At 41.6% G+C, this 18,459-nt stretch overlaps 2 protein-coding genes across 2 annotated transcripts in view; one reads left to right on the forward strand and one right to left on the reverse strand.

Annotated features, from left to right (window-relative positions):
- LOC139415005 (lysophospholipid acyltransferase 2-like) overlaps positions 1 to 15,804 on the reverse strand; it is a 72,716-nt gene extending 56,912 nt beyond the window's left edge. Inside the window, exon 1 of the mRNA XM_071162725.1 lies at positions 15,626 to 15,804. Coding sequence (XP_071018826.1) covers positions 15,626 to 15,712 — 87 coding nt within the window. The 5' untranslated portion in view covers positions 15,713 to 15,804. The remainder of the gene's footprint in view (positions 1 to 15,625) is intronic.
- Positions 15,805 to 16,429: 625 nt separating this feature from the next.
- The window catches only part of LOC139415006 (arf-GAP with SH3 domain, ANK repeat and PH domain-containing protein 2-like), a 53,412-nt gene continuing 51,382 nt past the window's right edge, over positions 16,430 to 18,459 (forward strand). Inside the window, exons 1-2 of the mRNA XM_071162726.1 lie at positions 16,430 to 17,031; positions 17,748 to 17,796. Of these exons, the coding sequence (XP_071018827.1) occupies positions 16,880 to 17,031; positions 17,748 to 17,796 (201 nt within the window). The 5' untranslated portion in view covers positions 16,430 to 16,879. The remainder of the gene's footprint in view (positions 17,032 to 17,747; positions 17,797 to 18,459) is intronic.

Raw genomic sequence — 18,459 nt, forward strand, 5'->3', positions numbered from 1 at the left:
TAGGTGCCTTTTGGCACCTAACTCCAAGCGGGCTGTCATGCCTTTTACTGAGGAGTGGCATCCGTCTGGCCTGATTGGTGGCATGCTGCATGCTGTTGTCTTTCTGGATGGTTCTCCCATTTCCACAGAGGAACTCTGGAGCTCTGTCAAAGTGACCATCACCTTTCTAACCAAGGCCCTTCTACCCCGATTGCTCACTTTGGCTGGGCGGCCAGCTCTAGGAAGAGTCTTAGCGCTTCCAAACTTCTTACATTTAAGAATTTATTTTATTTTACCTTTATTTAACTAGGCAAGTCAGTTAAGAACAAATTCTTGTTTTCAATGACTGCCTAGGTTAACTGCCTGTTCAGGTGCAGAATGACAGATTTGTACCTTGTCAGCTCGGGGGTTTGAACTTGCAACCTTCCGGTTACTAGTCCAACGCTCTTACCACTAGGCTACCCTGCCGCCCCAAGAATGATGGAGGCCACTGTGTTCTTGGGGACCTACTATGCTGCAGAACATTTTGTCTATGAACAATTCCTTCGACCTCATGGCTTTGTTTTTGCTGTCATGCACTGTCAACAGGTTATACTGACAGGTGTGTGCCTTTCCAAATAATTTCCAATCAATTCAATTTACCACAGGTGAACTCCAAATCAAGTTGTAGAAACATCTCAAGGATGACCAATAGAAAAAGGATGCACCGGAGCTTATTTAGCAAGGGTCTGAATACTTGTGCAAATTATGTATTTCTGTTTTTGCTTTACGATTATGGGGTATTGTGTGTAGATTGAGGAGGATGTTGTTTTTAAATCCATTTTAGAATAAGGCTGTAAAGTAACAAAATGTGTAAAAAGTCTGAATACATTCCGAATGCACTGTATTGACACACCCTATGTGTTTTTTTAAAAATCAACTAACTATACTGAACTTGTCTGATGCTTTAAGCACACTGTTTGATGAAATAATTTAAGACACAAATGACTCAAGAGGGAACCTGAGCTCAAGATAACCTGTTCCCGACCATCCTCCTGGTGCTGTTCGCCTTCACAGATTCTGCCATTACCCTTCTGAAGTTGCCGGTAATAGGCTACGGTCGTCAACCTTTTCCATTTGGAGTGCCAATTTATCTTACCATTTCTACCAATCTGCGTGCCAGTTATGATTTTCATATTACAAAGAACTGTCCCACAAATATGTGTATCTCAAAATACTTGTCTGTGACTAATCTATATTCTATCTAAATGAAAACTATACAAATCTAGAAGTAACTTATTGCCAACTATGTAAAAATAGCCTACATAAAGCCAACAAACAAAAACAACGCAGCCTGCAGGTAGAAAATATCCTGAAAAAAAATATATATCTTATCAACACATAGGCTATGCGTAGCCTACGCGTAGCCTATCTGCAACAAACTTGAAACATTGTATCAACTATCAACTGGGTCGGCAGAAACTCAAACTTGCAACATTGTATAAAATATTCTGGGCCCTCAGAGTTTCCTGAGCCAGTGAGCCCTGGACAGACATAGCTGTAGGCTATTTAGGCAATGGATAAGAAGTAATCAGCTATTTTATGACGTTTCTACCGGATCAGAGCATTACAATTTCTCCTTTCATGCCGAGTGGTTATTGAAAGGGAGAGCTGAAAATATTGTTCAAATACTTTGAGGAACTTCTGTCATTCTCAATTGATTCTAAGACCAGATTTTGTTTACTTGCTATTTGAGGTGAAGCAAGACAGATTTGAGAAGCTCCACAGCTCATTAGTGGTGGTGAGTTAAGACAATCAGAAATACAATCAGACATCCCAAAATGGGCACATTTATAGGTATACATTTGCGATCAGGCCAGGTAGACTAATCCTACATGCATAATCAGGTGCACGTCCTTACTCAACATCAAAAGGAGCATTTTAGACAAAAGACAATGAATAAATTGACAAAACTCGTAAAATGGGATGAAATAAACAGAAACTTGTTTCTCAAAAGTGTAGCATAGGTTGTGAGTTCTGTAAACAACGTGTCCACTCCAACCACGAGAGCGGTAAACCACTGTAAAAATAATAAATAATTGTATATTGAATGCATTAACAGAATTTAGCCTCACCAAACAAACATTTCAGATGAGAAATGATGGGAATTAACAGTAAATGTAGGCTACTACTGGTGATATATGTAATGTGGAATTGATAGACACAGCAAATCATGCACACAATGAAGTTATGAAACAATGAATAAGCACAAAATGGCGGGAAAGTGCGCATTCTGGAGAGAGACGTGCCTTGTGCAACTGAGCCACACTTCCCTTATTCTTGGACCGTGGCACCTCGTTGCCTCCTCAATGGATGAGTCCACTAAGACAGGCACAAACCAGACAGATGCTGCTCGACTAAAAAATATCTTGGTTGACCAAGAGCCTATCGACCAATCAAACGACCAGTCAACTAAATGGGGTCAGCCCTAAGACACACATGCTCACACACACACACGCCAAACACACTCACGCACACCTCTGTAGTCTCTGCCACTCAGAAAGTGTCACCTTTTACTTCAGTGGCAGATTGCACTGATTGCACTTCACCGTTCTTCACTTTCCCTGTTTTCACGTACTCTATTTCCCAGGTTTCGTTCCAGAGACCCTGCCCCTGGCCAAAGACTTACACCCTACAGGCTGCAGGCTGCAGTCACAGAAACCCCAATCCACATGAGAGGGTGCGTCTCACTCCCAATAATGTCTCCTGTGCACTTGTTTGCTACTCCCACAAATCTAAAAGCATTGGAGATCTGCTAGGCATCTGCTAGGAATAAATAACAAAAATGTGGCTAGTCAGTCTAGTCCAAGCCTGTGTCCCAAATGGCACCCTATTATAAAGATCTAATTTAACTGTACTGTATATAAGAACATAAATATGTATATATGAAGTGAGTAAAAAATTATTTTTGTTGTTCTTGTCGATTACTGCTCTGTAATTTGTCATGTATTTTTTATGTTTTATGTGGACCCCAGGAAGAGTATCTGCTGCATGTGCAGTAGCTAAAAGGGATCCTAATAAACTAAACCCTATTCCCTACATAGTGCACTACCTGGTTAAAAGTAGTGCACTCTATTAGGTAATATGGATGCCATTTGGAACATTGCCCAAGCCAGTGTTCTTAACCCATTAATCCCCATTGGCCCAGTGCAGCACAACATCTTCCCTCAGTGTGCCATCAACATCTCTATTACCCAGCAGCCAACAGTTGCACTCAGATGATTCAATCTCCCATGAACACTAAGTGCACTCTTAGTGCCATACATTAGTCTTAGACACTCAATTATTTATCTCAAGCGTAGGAGACCACTATTCACTGCTCAATGTACATATACACTCATCATAAACCCTTCTTCCATAGCTAAAGACAGGCATACACTTATGGAAAGTAATAGGGATCTGTCGAGAAATCACAATGACTACTGCCGTTTCCAGAGATGAGGCCTGTCATCTATAGAAGAAGAATTTATTGTCCATTTTATCTTCATATTACACCTACACAACCACCTGACAAACATAGGCACGCGCACACACACACACACACACACACACACCAAGGGTCTGGAAGACAGGGTCAGCCACTGGAGCTGTTTAGGAGTCAAGTGCCTTGCTCAAGGGCAAAATGGCAGCAGATGGCAAACGCAGAGCCTTGTTTCTAATGGTTTTAATGAGCTCCAGTAGATAAGTTATAGCCTACATCCAGAGAAAAGGGGAAATGATGCAATAATACAGTGGCCTACTACACGGGGGGAGGGGACGTGAATAATAATACCAATACATCTATATAACTACTTCACATAGAGCTCTACTATACCTATCATTCTATGAGTGTGACCCAAATGGCCCTCTACTCCGTATAGTGCCATTTGAGACATAGCCACAGAGAACGAGTCTCTCCTGAACGACGGTGTTCTCCTCATAAAGCTACCCACCCAGACAGAGGAGGGTAGTAATACCACTACTGCAATGAGCTACAGTCAGTCCTTGTTACTCTCTTTAACAATCCTGATGGTTATACTAGGGTAGTCTCTCACCCCCGGCTGTGGCCCAATTGACACACTATTCCCCATGTAGTGCACTTCTTTTGGTAAGAGTCAAATAAAACAAATGTATTTGTCACATACACAGTTGACAGTAGGTATAAAAGGTGCTAGCTCCCTCAACATTGTAGTACAATATCCATATCAATAATAAAAGGTCAAAGGTCAAATAAGTCATTAGAAGGAGGAGGTAGTAGTATTAAAATGACTATGTAAACAATAGGATGCAGGGCATAGGGGGCAAAAAAGTATTTAGTCAGCCACCAATTGTGCAAGTTCTCCCACTTAAAAAGATGAGAGAGGCCTGTACCTTCATCATAGGTACACTTCAACTATGACAGACAAAATGAGAAGAAAAAAAATCCAGAAAATCACATTGTAGGATTTTTAATGAATTTATTTGCAAATTATGGTGGAAAATAAGTATTTGGTCACCTACAAACACGCAAGATTTCTGGCTCTCACAGACCTGTAACTTCTTCTTTAAGAGGCTCCTCTGTCCTCCACTCGTTACCTGTATTAATGGCACCTGTTTGAACTTGTTATCAATATAAAAGACACCTGTCCACAACCTCAAACAGTCACACTCCAAACTCCACTATGGCCAAGACCAAAGAGCTGTCAAAGGACACCAGAAACAAAATTGTAGACCTGTACCAGGCTGGGAAGACTGAATCTGCAATAGGTAAGCAGCTTGGTTTGAAGAAATCAACTGTGGGAGCAATTATTAGGAAATGGAAGACCACTGATAATCTCCTTTGATCTGGGGCTCCACGCAAGATCTCACCCCGTGGGGTCAAAATGATCACAAGAACGGTGAGCAAAAATCCCAGAACCACACGGGGGGACCTAGTGAATGACCTGCAGAGAGCTGGGACCAAAGTAACAAAGCCTACCATCAGTAACACACTACGCCGCCAGGGACTCAAATCCTGCATTGCCAGACGTGTCCCCCTGCTTAAGCCAGTACATGTCCAGGCCCATCTGAAGTTTGCTAGAGAGCATTTGGATGATCCAGAATAAGATTGGGAGAATGTCATATGGTCAGATCAAACCAAAATATAACTTTTTGGTAAAAACTCAACTCGTCGTGTTTGGAGGACAAAGAATGCTGAGTTGCATCCAAAGAACACCATACCTACTGTGAAGCATGGGGGTGGAAACATCATGCTTTGGGGATGTTTTTCTGCAAAGGGACCAGGACGACTGATCCGTGTGAAAGGAAAGAATGAATGGGGCCATGTATTGTGAGATTTTGAGTGAAAACCTCCTTCCATCAGCAAGGGCATTGAAGATGAAACGTGGCTGGGTCTTTCAGCATGACAATGATCCCAAACACACCGCCCAGGCAACGAAGGAGTGGCTTCGTAAGAAGCATTTCAAGGTCCTGGAGTGGCCTAGCCAGTCTCCAGATCTCAACCCCATAGAAAATCTTTGGAGGGAGTTGGAAGTCCATGTTGCCCAGCAACAGCCCAAAAACATTACTGCTCTAGAGGAGATCTGCATGGAGGAATGGGCCAAAATACCAGCAACAGTGTGTGAAAACCTTGTGAAGACTTACAGAAAACGTTTGACCTCTGTCATGGCCAACAAAGGGTATATAACAAAATATTGACATAAACTTTTGTTATTGACCAAATACTTATTTTCCACCATAATTTGCAAATAGATTAATTTAAAATCCTACAATGTGATTTTCTGGATTTTTTCCCCTCATTTTGTCTGTCATAGTTGAAGTGTACCTATGATGAAAATTACAGGCCTCTCTCCTCTTTTTAAGTGGGAGAACTTGCACAATTGGTGGCTGACTAAATACTTTTTTGCCCCACTGTATGTGTGTGTGTGTGTGTGTGTGTGTGTGTGTGTGTGTGTGTGTGTGTGTGTGTGTGTGGTTGTATATTTGTGTGTAAGGGTTGGATGTGTGCAAAAAATCTAAGGTGCAGATCGTCTCGGAGGTGCAGGTCTGAGCAGCTAAAAAGCTAGGGTAAGCTGTTCAGCTGTCTGATGGCCTGGTGGTAGAATCTGTCTCGGCGCCTGATTGTCGCAGACCTGATGCTCCGAAACCTTTTGCCAGACGGTAACAAAGTGAATAGTCCGTGACTCGGTTGACTGAAGTTCTTGACGATTTTCCGGGGATTCTTCAGACCCCATCTGACATAAATGTCCTGGAGGACAGGGAGCTTGCCCCCTGCAGTTGAAGTTGGGGCAGTTGCCAGCTATATAACTTCTTGAGGATTTGAGGTCCCATGCCAAATTACTTCAGTCACCTGATGTTGAAGAGGCGCTGTTGCGCCTTAATCTTACAGACACAATAAGATCCCACCTTGTCTAGCTTATTGTTTTGTCGACATTTGGAAATAAATGTTCTGTTTCCATCAGGCCTGTCATGACATTTATCCGACACGCACTTTACTCGCATAAAAAGGTTGGATGGAAACCTGGTTAGTGATACTGAATGGATGGAGTTCAAGAACTACAGAAACTGGGGAAATTCCAGTCTTGTTGCAGTATCCTCTCTGGCCCTCTTCCAGGAAGACATCTCGAGTTTGTGTCCCAAATGGCACCCTATTTTCTATTTAGTGCACTTCTTTTGAACATGGCACACATGGCTATGGTCAAAAGTAGTGCATTATATAGGGAATAGGGTGCCATTTATGATTCAACATCTGACACAGGGGGAAGGAAGTGGTTTTGTAGGTAGAACAGCACAGCAGCTGAGCAAGCTACCAGCCAAGTAGAATCAGTGAGCAGACTAAATGCCCATGTAGGCCTGCCACACAGACAGAACCAGTGGTGAAATGTAAAGTATTTAAGTAAAAATACTTTAAAGCACGACTTAAATAGTTTGTGGGTATATTTTTAAAAACTTTTACTTCACTACATTCATGAAGAAAACAATGTACTTTTTACGCCATACATTTTCCTTGACATCCAAAAGTACATTTTGAATGCTTAGCAGGACAGGAAACTGGTTGAATTCACACACTTATCAAGAGAACATCCCTGGTCATCCCTACTGCCTATGATCTGGCGGACTCACTAAACACAAATGCTTCGTTTGTAAATTATGTCTGAGTGTTGGGGGCTGCCCCTGGCTATCCATACATTTAAAAAATACATGAAAATTGTGCCATCTGGTTTGCCTAATATAAGGAATTTGAATATCATCACCATAGTTTTACTTTTCAAATATAAGTATATTTGAGCAATTACATTACCTTGTGATACTTAAGTATATTTAAAACACAAATACTTTTAGACTCCAGTAGTATTTTACTGGGTGACTTTCACTTTAACTTGAGTCATTTTCTATTATGGTATCTTTACTTTTACTCAAGTTTGACAACTGGGTACTTTTTCCACCACTGGACAGAACATACTGTATATAACACACAGAACACACTGTATATAACACACAGAACACACTGTATACAACACACAGAACACACTGTATATAACACACATAACACACTGTATATAACACACAGAACACACTGTATATAACACACAGAACATACTGTATTTAACACAGAACACAGTAGGCAAAGAAAAATCATGAACGTTATCAAACTGAAGAACGGATTTATAAAAACTAGTACTCAGATTATGTTGATTATTCAAATTGAGGGTTACCATAGTGCCCCATCAATCCATAAGCAATGTGGCAGGTTTTGAACTACCTTTAGAAAAATGATCCAGTGCCATGTAATAAATCCTAAGTATTTATAGTCACTCTCTATATCGGTTCTGGTAGGCACAAAAAACAACCTCTTAACCACAGGGGTAGACTGTCTGGAATTGGATAGACTTCCTGTAATATCTATAATATCTACTTTCCTCCCTCTCTTTGTCAGTGAAAATGCTGAGTAATAATATAGGGTTAATGGCTGTCTCTAAACCTCTTTCTACATCAAAGAGATTCTCAACCCCAAGAGGTTTGTTAAATTAATTAGCTCCTCCACATAAAGTACTTCTTCTCAAAGCAGAAGCATGCTGTTCTATACAACCTCACGGTTTCATTTTTAGTTTCATTTTTTTTTAAATGGAAGAAGAACATTCCAGAGTAAACGGGAGATTCCCATTTCAGCTTAATGTGGCTAGTGCCTATATGTCCAAAGAAAACATACTGTCTGTGCATTAAATAGCATAGGCTAAAGCTGAATCACCAACAGAATGATGTTTTACAATAAATTAGCTCATCAATCTCATAAAAGGTGCCCTAAAAACAAAGACCTGTGGAGCCAGGAATACACACTTCCACCTTTTATGGACCAGTGCTGAACCTGCAGGAGAGGCATTATGGACACGCCTGGTGCACAAATATGACATACAGTACCAATCAAAAGTTTTGAGTTTTTCATTAGTTTTACTATTTTCTACATTGTAGAATAATTGCCTTGATGACAGCTTTGCATACTCTTGGTATTCTCTCAACCAGGTCATCTGATGAAACACTCCATCAGCCATTATACAGCCTGGAGGTGTGTTGGTTCATTGTCTGTGATAGTCAAACAAATGATAGTCCCACTAAGCACAAACCAGATGGGTTGGCGTATTTCTGCAGAATACTGTGGTAGCTATGCTGGGTAAGTGTGCCTTGAATTCAAAATAAATCACAGACAGTGTCACCAGCAAAGCACCCCCACACCATCCACCCTCCTCCTCCATGCTTCACGGTGGGAACCACACATGCGGAGATCATCCATTCACCTACTCTGTCTCTCACAAAGACAACAGTTGGAACCAAAAATCTCAAAATTTGGTCTCATCAGATCAAAGGGCAGATTTCCACCGGTCTAATGTTTATTGCTCATGTTTCTTGGCCCAAATCAAGTCTATTCTTCTTATTGGTGTCCTTTAGTAGTGGTTTCTTTGCAGCAATTCAACCATGAAACCCTGTTTCACGCAGTCTGCTTTGAACAGTTGATGTCAAATCAAATCAAATGTATTTGTCACATACACATGGTTAGCAGATGTTAATGCAAGTGTAGCAAAATGCTTGTGCTTATAGTTCCGACAATGCAGTAATAACCAATGAGTAATCTAACCTAACAATTCCAAAACTACTACCTTATACACACAAGTGTAAAGGGATAAAGAATATGTACATAAAGATATATGAATGAGTGATGGTACAGAACGGCATAGGCAAGATGCAGTAGATGGTATCGAGTACAGTATATACATATGAGATGAGTAATATAGGGTATGTAAACAAAGTGGCATAGTTTAAAGTGGCTAGTGATACATGTATTACATAAAGATGCAGTAGATGATATAGAGTACAGCATATACATTTACATATGAGATGAGTAGGGTGTGTAAACATTATATTAAGTAGCATTGTTTAAAGTGGCTAGTGATATATTTTACATGAATTTCCATCAATTCCCATTATTAAAGTGGCTGGAGTTGAGTCAATGTGTTGGCAGCAGCCACTCAATGTTAGTGGTGGCTGTTTAACAGTCTGATGGCCTTGAGATAGAAGCTGTTTTTCAGTCTCTCGGCCCCTGCTTTGATGCACCTTTACTGACTTCACCTTCTGGATGATAGCGGGGTGAACAGGCAGTGGCTCGGGTGGTTGTTGTCCTTGATGATCTTTATGGCCTTCCTGTGACATCGTGTGGTGTAGGTGTTCTGGAGGGTTGTGGGCGGTTGTGGGCGGAGCAGTTGCCGTTCTAGGCGGTGATACAGCCTGACAGGATGCTCTCGATTGTGCATCTGTAGAAGTTTGCGAGTGCTTTTGGTGACAAGCCAAATTTGTTCAGCCTCCTGAGGTTGAAGAGGCGCTGCTGCGCCTTCTTCACGATGCTGTCTGTGTGGGTGGACCAATTCAGTTTGTCCGTGATGTGTACGCCGAGGAACTTAAAACGTACTACCCTCTCCACTACTGTCCCATCAATGTGGATAGGGGGGTGCTCCCTCTGCTGTTTCCTGAAGTCCACAATCATCTCCTTTGTTTTGTTGACGTTGAGTGTGAGGTTATTTTCCTGACACCACACTCCGAGGGCCCTCACCTTCTCCCTGTAGGCCGTCTCGTCGTTGTTGGTAATCAAGCCTACCACTGTATTGTCGTCCGCAAACTTGATGATTGAGTTGGAGGCGTGCATGGTCACGCAGTCGTGGTGAACAGGGAGTACAGGAGAGGGCTCAGAATGCACCCTTGTGGGGCCCCAGTGTTGAGGATCAGCAGGGTGGAGATGTTGTTACCTACCCTCACCACCTGGGGGCGGCCCGTCAGGAAGTCCAGTACCCAGTTGCACAGGGCGGGGTCGAGACCCAGGGTCTCGAGCTTGATGACGAGTTTGGAGGGTACTATGGTGTTAAATGCTGAGCTGTCGTCGATGAACAGCATTCTCACATAGGTATTCCACTTGTCCAGATGGGTTAGGGCAGTGTGCAGTGTGGTTGAGATTGAGTCGTCTGTGGACCTATTTGGGCGGTAAGCAAATTGGAGTGGGTCTAGGGTGTCAGGTAGGTTGAGATGTGTCTGTTACTTGAACTCTGAAGCATTTATTTGGGTTGCAATTGCTGAGGCTGGTAACTAATGAACTTATCCTCTGCAGCAGAGGTAACTCTGGGATTTCCTTTCCTGTGGCGGTCCTCATGAGAGCCAGTTTCATCATAGCGCTTGATGGTTTTTGCTACTGCACTTGAAGAAACTTTCAAAGTTTATAAAATTTTCCGGATTGACTGACCTTCATGACTTAAAGTAATGATGGACTGTCATTTCTCTTTACTTATTTGAGCTGTTCTTGCTATAATATGGACTTAGTATTTTACCAAATAGGGCTATTTTCTGTACACCACCCCTACCTTGTCACAACACAACTGAATGGCTCAAAAGCATTAAGGAAAGAAATTCCACAAATTAACTTTTAACAAGGCACACCTGTTAATTAAAATGCATTCCAGGTGACTACCTCGTGAAGCTGGTTGAGAGAATGCCAAGAGTGGCAAAGGGTGGCTACTTTGAAGAATCTCAAATATAAAATATTTTGATTTGTTTAACACTTTTTTGGTTACTACATGACTCCGTGTGTGTTATTTCATAGTTTTGATGTATTCACTATTATTCTACAATGTAGAAAATAGTAAAAATAAAGAAAACCCCTGAAATGAGTATGTGTCCAAACTTTTGACTGGTAGTGTATGTCGCGCAACTGAGTCGAGTGGAGACAAATGGATTCAGTTCAGTTAGTCATCCCGATGAGCCCTTCTCACATAGATAGTTTATGCTGGCTAGCTGGCAAAAACAGGAGCATGGCGCTAGTTAAAACTTGTAAAACAAAGTGATGTTTATTTCGTTGGACACCAGGTGTGTTCGTGAAGCCTCTCAGTCATCCCGCTTCTATACCGTCAGCCAGCCATCAGCCATAATAAACCCAGAGGATCATGGTCCCTGTAATCATTGAGACAGCTCCACTAAAGAGATACCCTGTGAGGCCCTAGTGTCCTATCAACACTCCTATATAAGCTCCATCCCCAACGGCACCCTATTCCCTACGTAGGGACCTACAGGCCTAATTTGTTGCACTAAATAGGGAATAGGGTGCCATTTGTGACACAACCAGATCCATCTGCTCCCAACCCTGCAGAGAGAGGAACACCCAGTCCCATGGTCCCATGTAAACTAACCTCAGCCAAACCCTCAATGGAAGGAACAAATTAGCTGACTCTGGTATTCACTCACCAAACTCATAGGCCTACAACACATTTTTAATGTTTTAATAGGAGGGGAATCTGGATTGAATGGAGTTAGTAGAATGTCAGCATTATTAACTCCATGTTTTTCATTCAGTTGGTTACATCTCCATAGTTAACAGCACACACTGGTTGTGTTCCAAATGACACCCTATTCCCTATTTAGTGCACCACTTTGGACCAGGACCCATATATATGGAATAGGGCTCTGGTGAAAAGTACTGAACTATACAGCCAGGGAATAGGGTTTTGGTGAAAAGTAGTGCACTATATCGGGAATAGGGTCCCATTTGGGATGCAACCACTGCCAGATAACCATACTCTACTCCCTGGGCATTCCTCCTCATTGAGCCCCCAGGGTGTTGGGCAGCAAACTCAGGCCAAAACTCTTGATTGGGAAGACCACCATTTATGTCTTGGCACAAAGGATTCTCTCTCACGCACACGCATTTGCACACGCACACTCAACCACACACAGCTAATGCAATAAGCCCGAGGTCCTCTGCTTGCTAAAATATTCCCAGCAAAAGTTTGACAGCAACGCTTGTGACACATTTCACATTCAGGATGTGTCACTGCATGTGTGAAAGTATCGGCAACCAAGTTGGCCTAAAGTACCACAGTCAACTTCCATAGAGAAAGCAGAGCCATTAAACCACAGCTTTGGAGCCATATGTATGAAGTGTCTTAGAATGCTGATCAGTTTAGTCTTTTAGATCACAATTAATAAGATTAAATAGACACGGAGGGACCTGATCCTAGATGAGCACTCCTACTCTGAGACGCTAGACACATAAAGCCCCTGAACACCAAAGGCTGCCTAGCTGGTGCCATTAAAGTTAAAGCAACAATGTAACGTATTCTCTTTCAGTGATAGTAATAGGTTACTATCACTGGGGTTAGGCAGGAATGTGTGTGTTCGTCCCAAATGGCACCCTATTACCTATATAACGCACTTCTTCCATAGGGCTCTGGTAAAAAAGTATTTCACTGTGTACAGGGAAGAGAGTGCCATTTGGGACGCAGCCTGTGTTTTTTGGTATGGCAGGCCCAAGTGTTATTATCCCTTTGATATTATTAAGTCTTCTGCCCCTGGTCGGGGTTTGCATAGTAAGAGCTAGGAGGCCTATAACTTAGAGTTGCAGATACCCTTTTCCCCCTGGACAAATCCCTTACACTAAATCAGCTTACAATGACTGTGGCTGTATGGCTACGCAGAAACCACACTGTGGGCTCTGGTCAAAGTAGTGCACTATAAAGGGAATAGGCAGCCATTTGGGACACACTGTGTTTCTTTTCAACGTAGAAGTCTGAAATGAATCCTGCTCAGACCACCTAGACCACAGGAAGATCCCTGGAGCCGCTCCTTTTTTGGTTCCTTCTCGTTTCTAGAAAGTCGTTTCCACAGTAACATCACTTGAGGGTGTCGTCAAAACACCATACTGTTACTAGGGGGAACATAACTACTACTATAGATACTCTCTGATGGATTGTACCGCAGCTGACTTCCTGACTCTCACAGTGCTGTGGAATGTCTAAGGCAAATATCATTTCCTACATCTCAAAGTCAAAGAGAATTTTAGTCACAACAGTATTACGGGGCTATGTCATCCTGGAATGTAGCAATGGTGCTAGGCTACAACAACTGATAGGGCCTGATGCATCTTTGCATTCAGTTGTGAAGTGGTGAACCACAGATCTGTAGCCTGTAGCTTAGGCTCAGTATCTATGGAAGAGGGAGTAATGCTACATGATCAGCTGTAGACCAGGGCTCATATTAATGCCTAGAGAACCTGATTACTTATTTGTTTATTAACAACTTGTGTCATCAGAGCTTTCTGTAGAGTAGCAGCTCCATTTAAATACTATGAAAATATAGTTAGGCAAGGGGGTGTGGTATATGGCCAATATACCATGGCTAAGGGCTGTTCTTATGCCTAGATAAAGCCCTTAGCCGTGGATATTGGCCATTTACCACAAACCCCTGAGGTGCCTTAGTGTTATTATAAACTGGTTACCAACGTAATTAGATCAGTAAAAATCAATGTTTTGTCATACCCATGGTTTACGGCCTGATATACCACAGTTGTCAGCCAATCAGCATTAAGGGCTCAAACCACCCAGTTTATAATGTTAAGTAACCAAGCCGAGCTGTACTAGACTGGCCTGGTTACGCTTCCAACATAGTTTCTGAAACTGTGCTAGAAAGGACCATGTGGATAGAAAATACCCAAGCCACTACAGTATTATCCGAGTCTAACCTTTAGCGTGAAACTGGCAAGAGAAAACACCAATGGAAATATTTATAGAGATTGCTCAGTGAAGTCACCAAACAAACACACCTGTTACCTCTAGAGGAGTATTAAGAGGAATTGACGTTTGTTCAGACGACTCACTGTTGTGGTCACGTTCCCTTCATGAATACTGTCGGAGACGTTCTGGGATAATTTACAGCACGCTACAGTACATTTGGTCTCTTGTTTTGGCTAAATAGGAAAAAACAGGAGTTCTACCTCTTGAGTTGTGCCGAAATGGCACCCTACTCTCTTTATAGTGTTGACTGACAACTCATCCTGAATTTCATTCTGCTGCTCTATCAATTGATACATTAATTCTGAAACTGCCATCATAGAAGTAGTTTGTGTAACTTCAAAATGATTTGCGTTGCAAATGTATTTTATTTTTTTAAATCAGCAATTGGATCGCCTCTAACCAATCAGAGTATCAAAATGGATAATGTTGTTGGTTTCTGGGACCAATCAGAACGGTCAGAATGTGTTTGCATTCTAGAAATCGTCGGGAAGGAGGCAAATCCAGACTCATCGTGGAGAAGAAACAACAGTTGGCCGAAGCGATGTGGATGGGTAGCCAGGCAATTTATAGTGCACTACTTTTGACCAAGTTAGGGCAAAGCAGCATTACAGCATTTAACTTAAGGTTGTCGCATTAGATAAATATATGAATGTGCCACATTACATAAATGAGCATGGATTCAAACTTGGTTGGTTATGAATGTGAATAGATTAGTGGGAAATTATCAGAGACTTTTCCATTGATATTTTTCAGATGCAAATCTTGTATACAGTAGATTGTAAGAGTGGGTGCTGCAGATTTCATATTTGCATGGGATGGGCTTCACATGTAAAGTAAAGCTGCTGTGGTCGGGGTAGGCTATGTAATCTGAGTGTTCTTCGACGTCTTCTAATGACAAGTGAGACTATAGCATTTACATATACAGGTCACCTGAATGGGCCTATGTGAAAACCATTGCAAGGAATAGACGATGGTAATAACTGAAAGCATGCTTAATGATAAATTCAGATTGATTTGGCACTGGCAACAAAACACATAGGCCTATTCTACAGCTGTGATTAGGCTACTTGAAAATGTGTCATTTATTTTGTGCGTAAAATAAAACTGGTTACATTATAGCCCGATCAGTAAGAGGCCAATGTCAACTGTAAATCCAAATCTAGGGTTATTGTAGTCTAGACAAGCCAAATATCCTGAACACAGACATCTGCGGCACATTTGTTCAAATAAGAGACTATTTAAAAGTATGGCTGATGATTAATTGTCGACTAAACGTGACATTTAAAGGGGGCCTTTAATTTAATTCAATCATTGCGAGATGTGCGCTTATGCCAATGTGGCATCAACGTGTTGAACGATTGTATCAAACCAATCCAAATTCATGATTTCCTGAGGGGAAAAATGGCAATACCAATACCGTTGTTTGATAGTGAAGAATCAAAGACAATTGGCTACACAATGTTGTTTTTGCTGCGATTTTGGACATGCGACGAATGATAGAAATACTAAAAAAAAGCGTAAGTAGAAGTAACAAGAATTAACCTATTTACCTGGTCGAGGGGAAGATTGATGATTTCGCTTATGGGTTGCAGCAAACTGGATCCAGTGCACGCCGGGGACACGGTTTCAGTAGCCATGATTCAGAACGTTGAAAGAGTCCTCTGCTCTTCTTCCCCTCTGACAGTGAATCCTAGATTCGCCCCGACTCTGATCCTACATCCACCGCTGTAGCTGCTGCTGTTTGCTGCTGGCCACTACTGGCTGTCGGTTGCGCTACAGCACGGTCTAGGCGCAAATACTTCCCAAATCAACCATAATTTGGGCGGGGAAGGATTCGACTCATTCCCGCTCTACGCAATGGTTTGCGAAAATATCAGCACCATAATCCAATGTAAAGGCTAGACAAAATAGGCCCAAGTGCCACTGAATTAAAATAAGAAAAGGCCTAAGTTGTTCTTTTATTCTCTGTTTCCAGTTGAAATAGGCTTTTTACACATGTTATTTTCATTTTTCCTGTAGTCTAAAATATATTTTTCTTTATAAATAGCGGACTAGAAATATTATATTAAACTCAGGTGCGCCGTGCTCGTTGCGCAGATGCTCGGCTACATACCTCACGCACAGTTTACTGAACGCAAAATAAGATGCTGCGCTGCCGTCTTCTCTTCTCGTTCCCTAAGGGAAACACTTATTATTCACCCCAATCCTGCAGGTGGCGGAACAGAAATATCGGAAACGACACTATTTCATAAAATCATACAAGGAAGACAATAATCCCGCCTTCCTTTGCTTTTTTAACATTTTCATTGGCTGACGTTCATCACATAATGTCAACTTCCGGCTTTGAAAATCATATTTTCCTGTCCAAGAAACGTGAATTTGAGATAAACAAACAAACGTGATATTTAATTTAGCTACAAAACGTTCGAATGTAGCTGGTGGTCGTCATATACATTTGGCTATGGTGAAATGCGTGGTTCTGGGGTATCCTAATCGAAGCGACAATAATAAATGAGCGTTTCCGAATCGACCTAACAGGTTTTGACATTTTCCTAAGGACCAGACTCGAATAGAAGTGTGCCTTGCTGCCCTGCGAAAGACGGAAAAGTCGGATTCAACGGAGGAGCACATCATATGTGAAAAACACTTTCTGACAGACCACATACCGCCACTTGGAATAAGCGATGATGCCATTCCTATCATGCCACCATACCTCGACGGACCACTAAATCTGATCAGCCCGTGGGCGAGGAGGAATTCGTGGATGAAGATGTTGCAACGGCTAAGCACGGGAGGATACGCTCATGATTACTTTGATTGATAGCTTTCTTATCGCAATGATTGTAGTCGTTGTTTTTAGTAATCCCTGTCTACATATATTTTATTTACAGAATGTTGATGTTGAAGAAGAATATGATGAGCCAGCCCGAGACAGAACCATCTGCATCTATGTAAGGTAACTGCTCTCTAGCCTTTATGAAATATAATAAGCATTCTTCCTTTTGTGTTTTGAACTACAGGTACTTGCATTCTACACTTCTGAGCATCTCTCTTGGTGTTTGAAAATAACGAGGCCTTTTTAATAAATCGCATAAGTTGCATGGACTCATTGTGTTCAGTAGTAGTGGTTAATATGATTTTGGAATGACTACCCCAACTCTGTACCCCACACATACAGACAATTGTAAGGTCCCTCAATCGAGTAGTGAATTTCAAACACAGATTAAACCACAAAGACCAGGGAGATTTTTCAATGCCTCACAAAAAAAGGGCACTGATTGGTAGATGTGTAAAAACAAAAAATAGCAGACGCTGAATATCTCTTTGATCATGATAGTTATTAATTAGGCTATGGATGGTGTATAAATACACCCAGTCACTACAAAGATACAGGCGTCCTTCCAAACTCAGTTACCGGAGAAGGAGGAAACGGCTCAGGGATTTCACTATGAGGCCAATGGTGATTTTAAAACAGTTAGAGTTTATTGGTTGTGATATGAGAGAACTGAGAATGGATCAACAACATTGTAGTTACTCCACAATACTAACCTAAATGACAGAGTGTAAAGAAGGACGCCTGTACAGAATAACAAAAATATTCAAAAACATACAACCTGTTTGCAACAAGGCACTTAAGTGGTTGTTGTTGTTTGTTTTTTTATCCCTCTTCAGTCTAGGTCCTGTGAACTGGTTGAAAGCACCAAGACAAAGACAAGACAAGGTATGCGTGATCATCATTACTGAAAATCTATTATTATTCCAAATCGACCTGGCGTTGAATGACCCTTTGACACTTCCTTGCCTTGTACAATTCCTACATCCAGGGCCGCCTCCAGGCATAAGTGGTTGTTTAGGGCCCCAGGCCGCTAAGCAACCGCTTTCAAACTGGTCAAAATTTCTTGCCACCACATGGAGAATGGGTAGAATTGTAGGAGATTAGCTGTAAAACTGTAAAATAGCTGTGCCCTATGGCAAAATGAGTAGAATTGCATGAAATTTGTCATAAAATTGCAAAAATGTCTCTTCTCCCCATGGCAAAATGGTCAGAATTGCAGGAAATTCACTTTAAAATGTATTGTTTTTCTCTCCGCCATCAAGAGACAGGGCCACTAAAATGTTTTGTAGTGGGGGTGGGGACAACAAAATCTTGCTTAGGGCCCTCAAAAGGCTGCCTGAATTGCTAATGGCATCCTATGCCCTATTTAGTGCACTACTTTTGACAAAAGTAGTGAACTACACTGAGTGTACAAAACACTTGGTAGTACAAGAGTAGTTTACAGTAGCACACAATACCCAATAATGACAAAGCGAAAACATTTGCAAATGTATTAAAAATAAAAACAGAAATACCTTATTTACATAAGTATTCAGACCCTTTGTTATG

Source organism: Oncorhynchus clarkii, chromosome 8 (assembly GCF_045791955.1).
Source record: "Oncorhynchus clarkii lewisi isolate Uvic-CL-2024 chromosome 8, UVic_Ocla_1.0, whole genome shotgun sequence".
NCBI classification, from domain to species: Eukaryota; Metazoa; Chordata; class Actinopteri; order Salmoniformes; family Salmonidae; genus Oncorhynchus; species Oncorhynchus clarkii.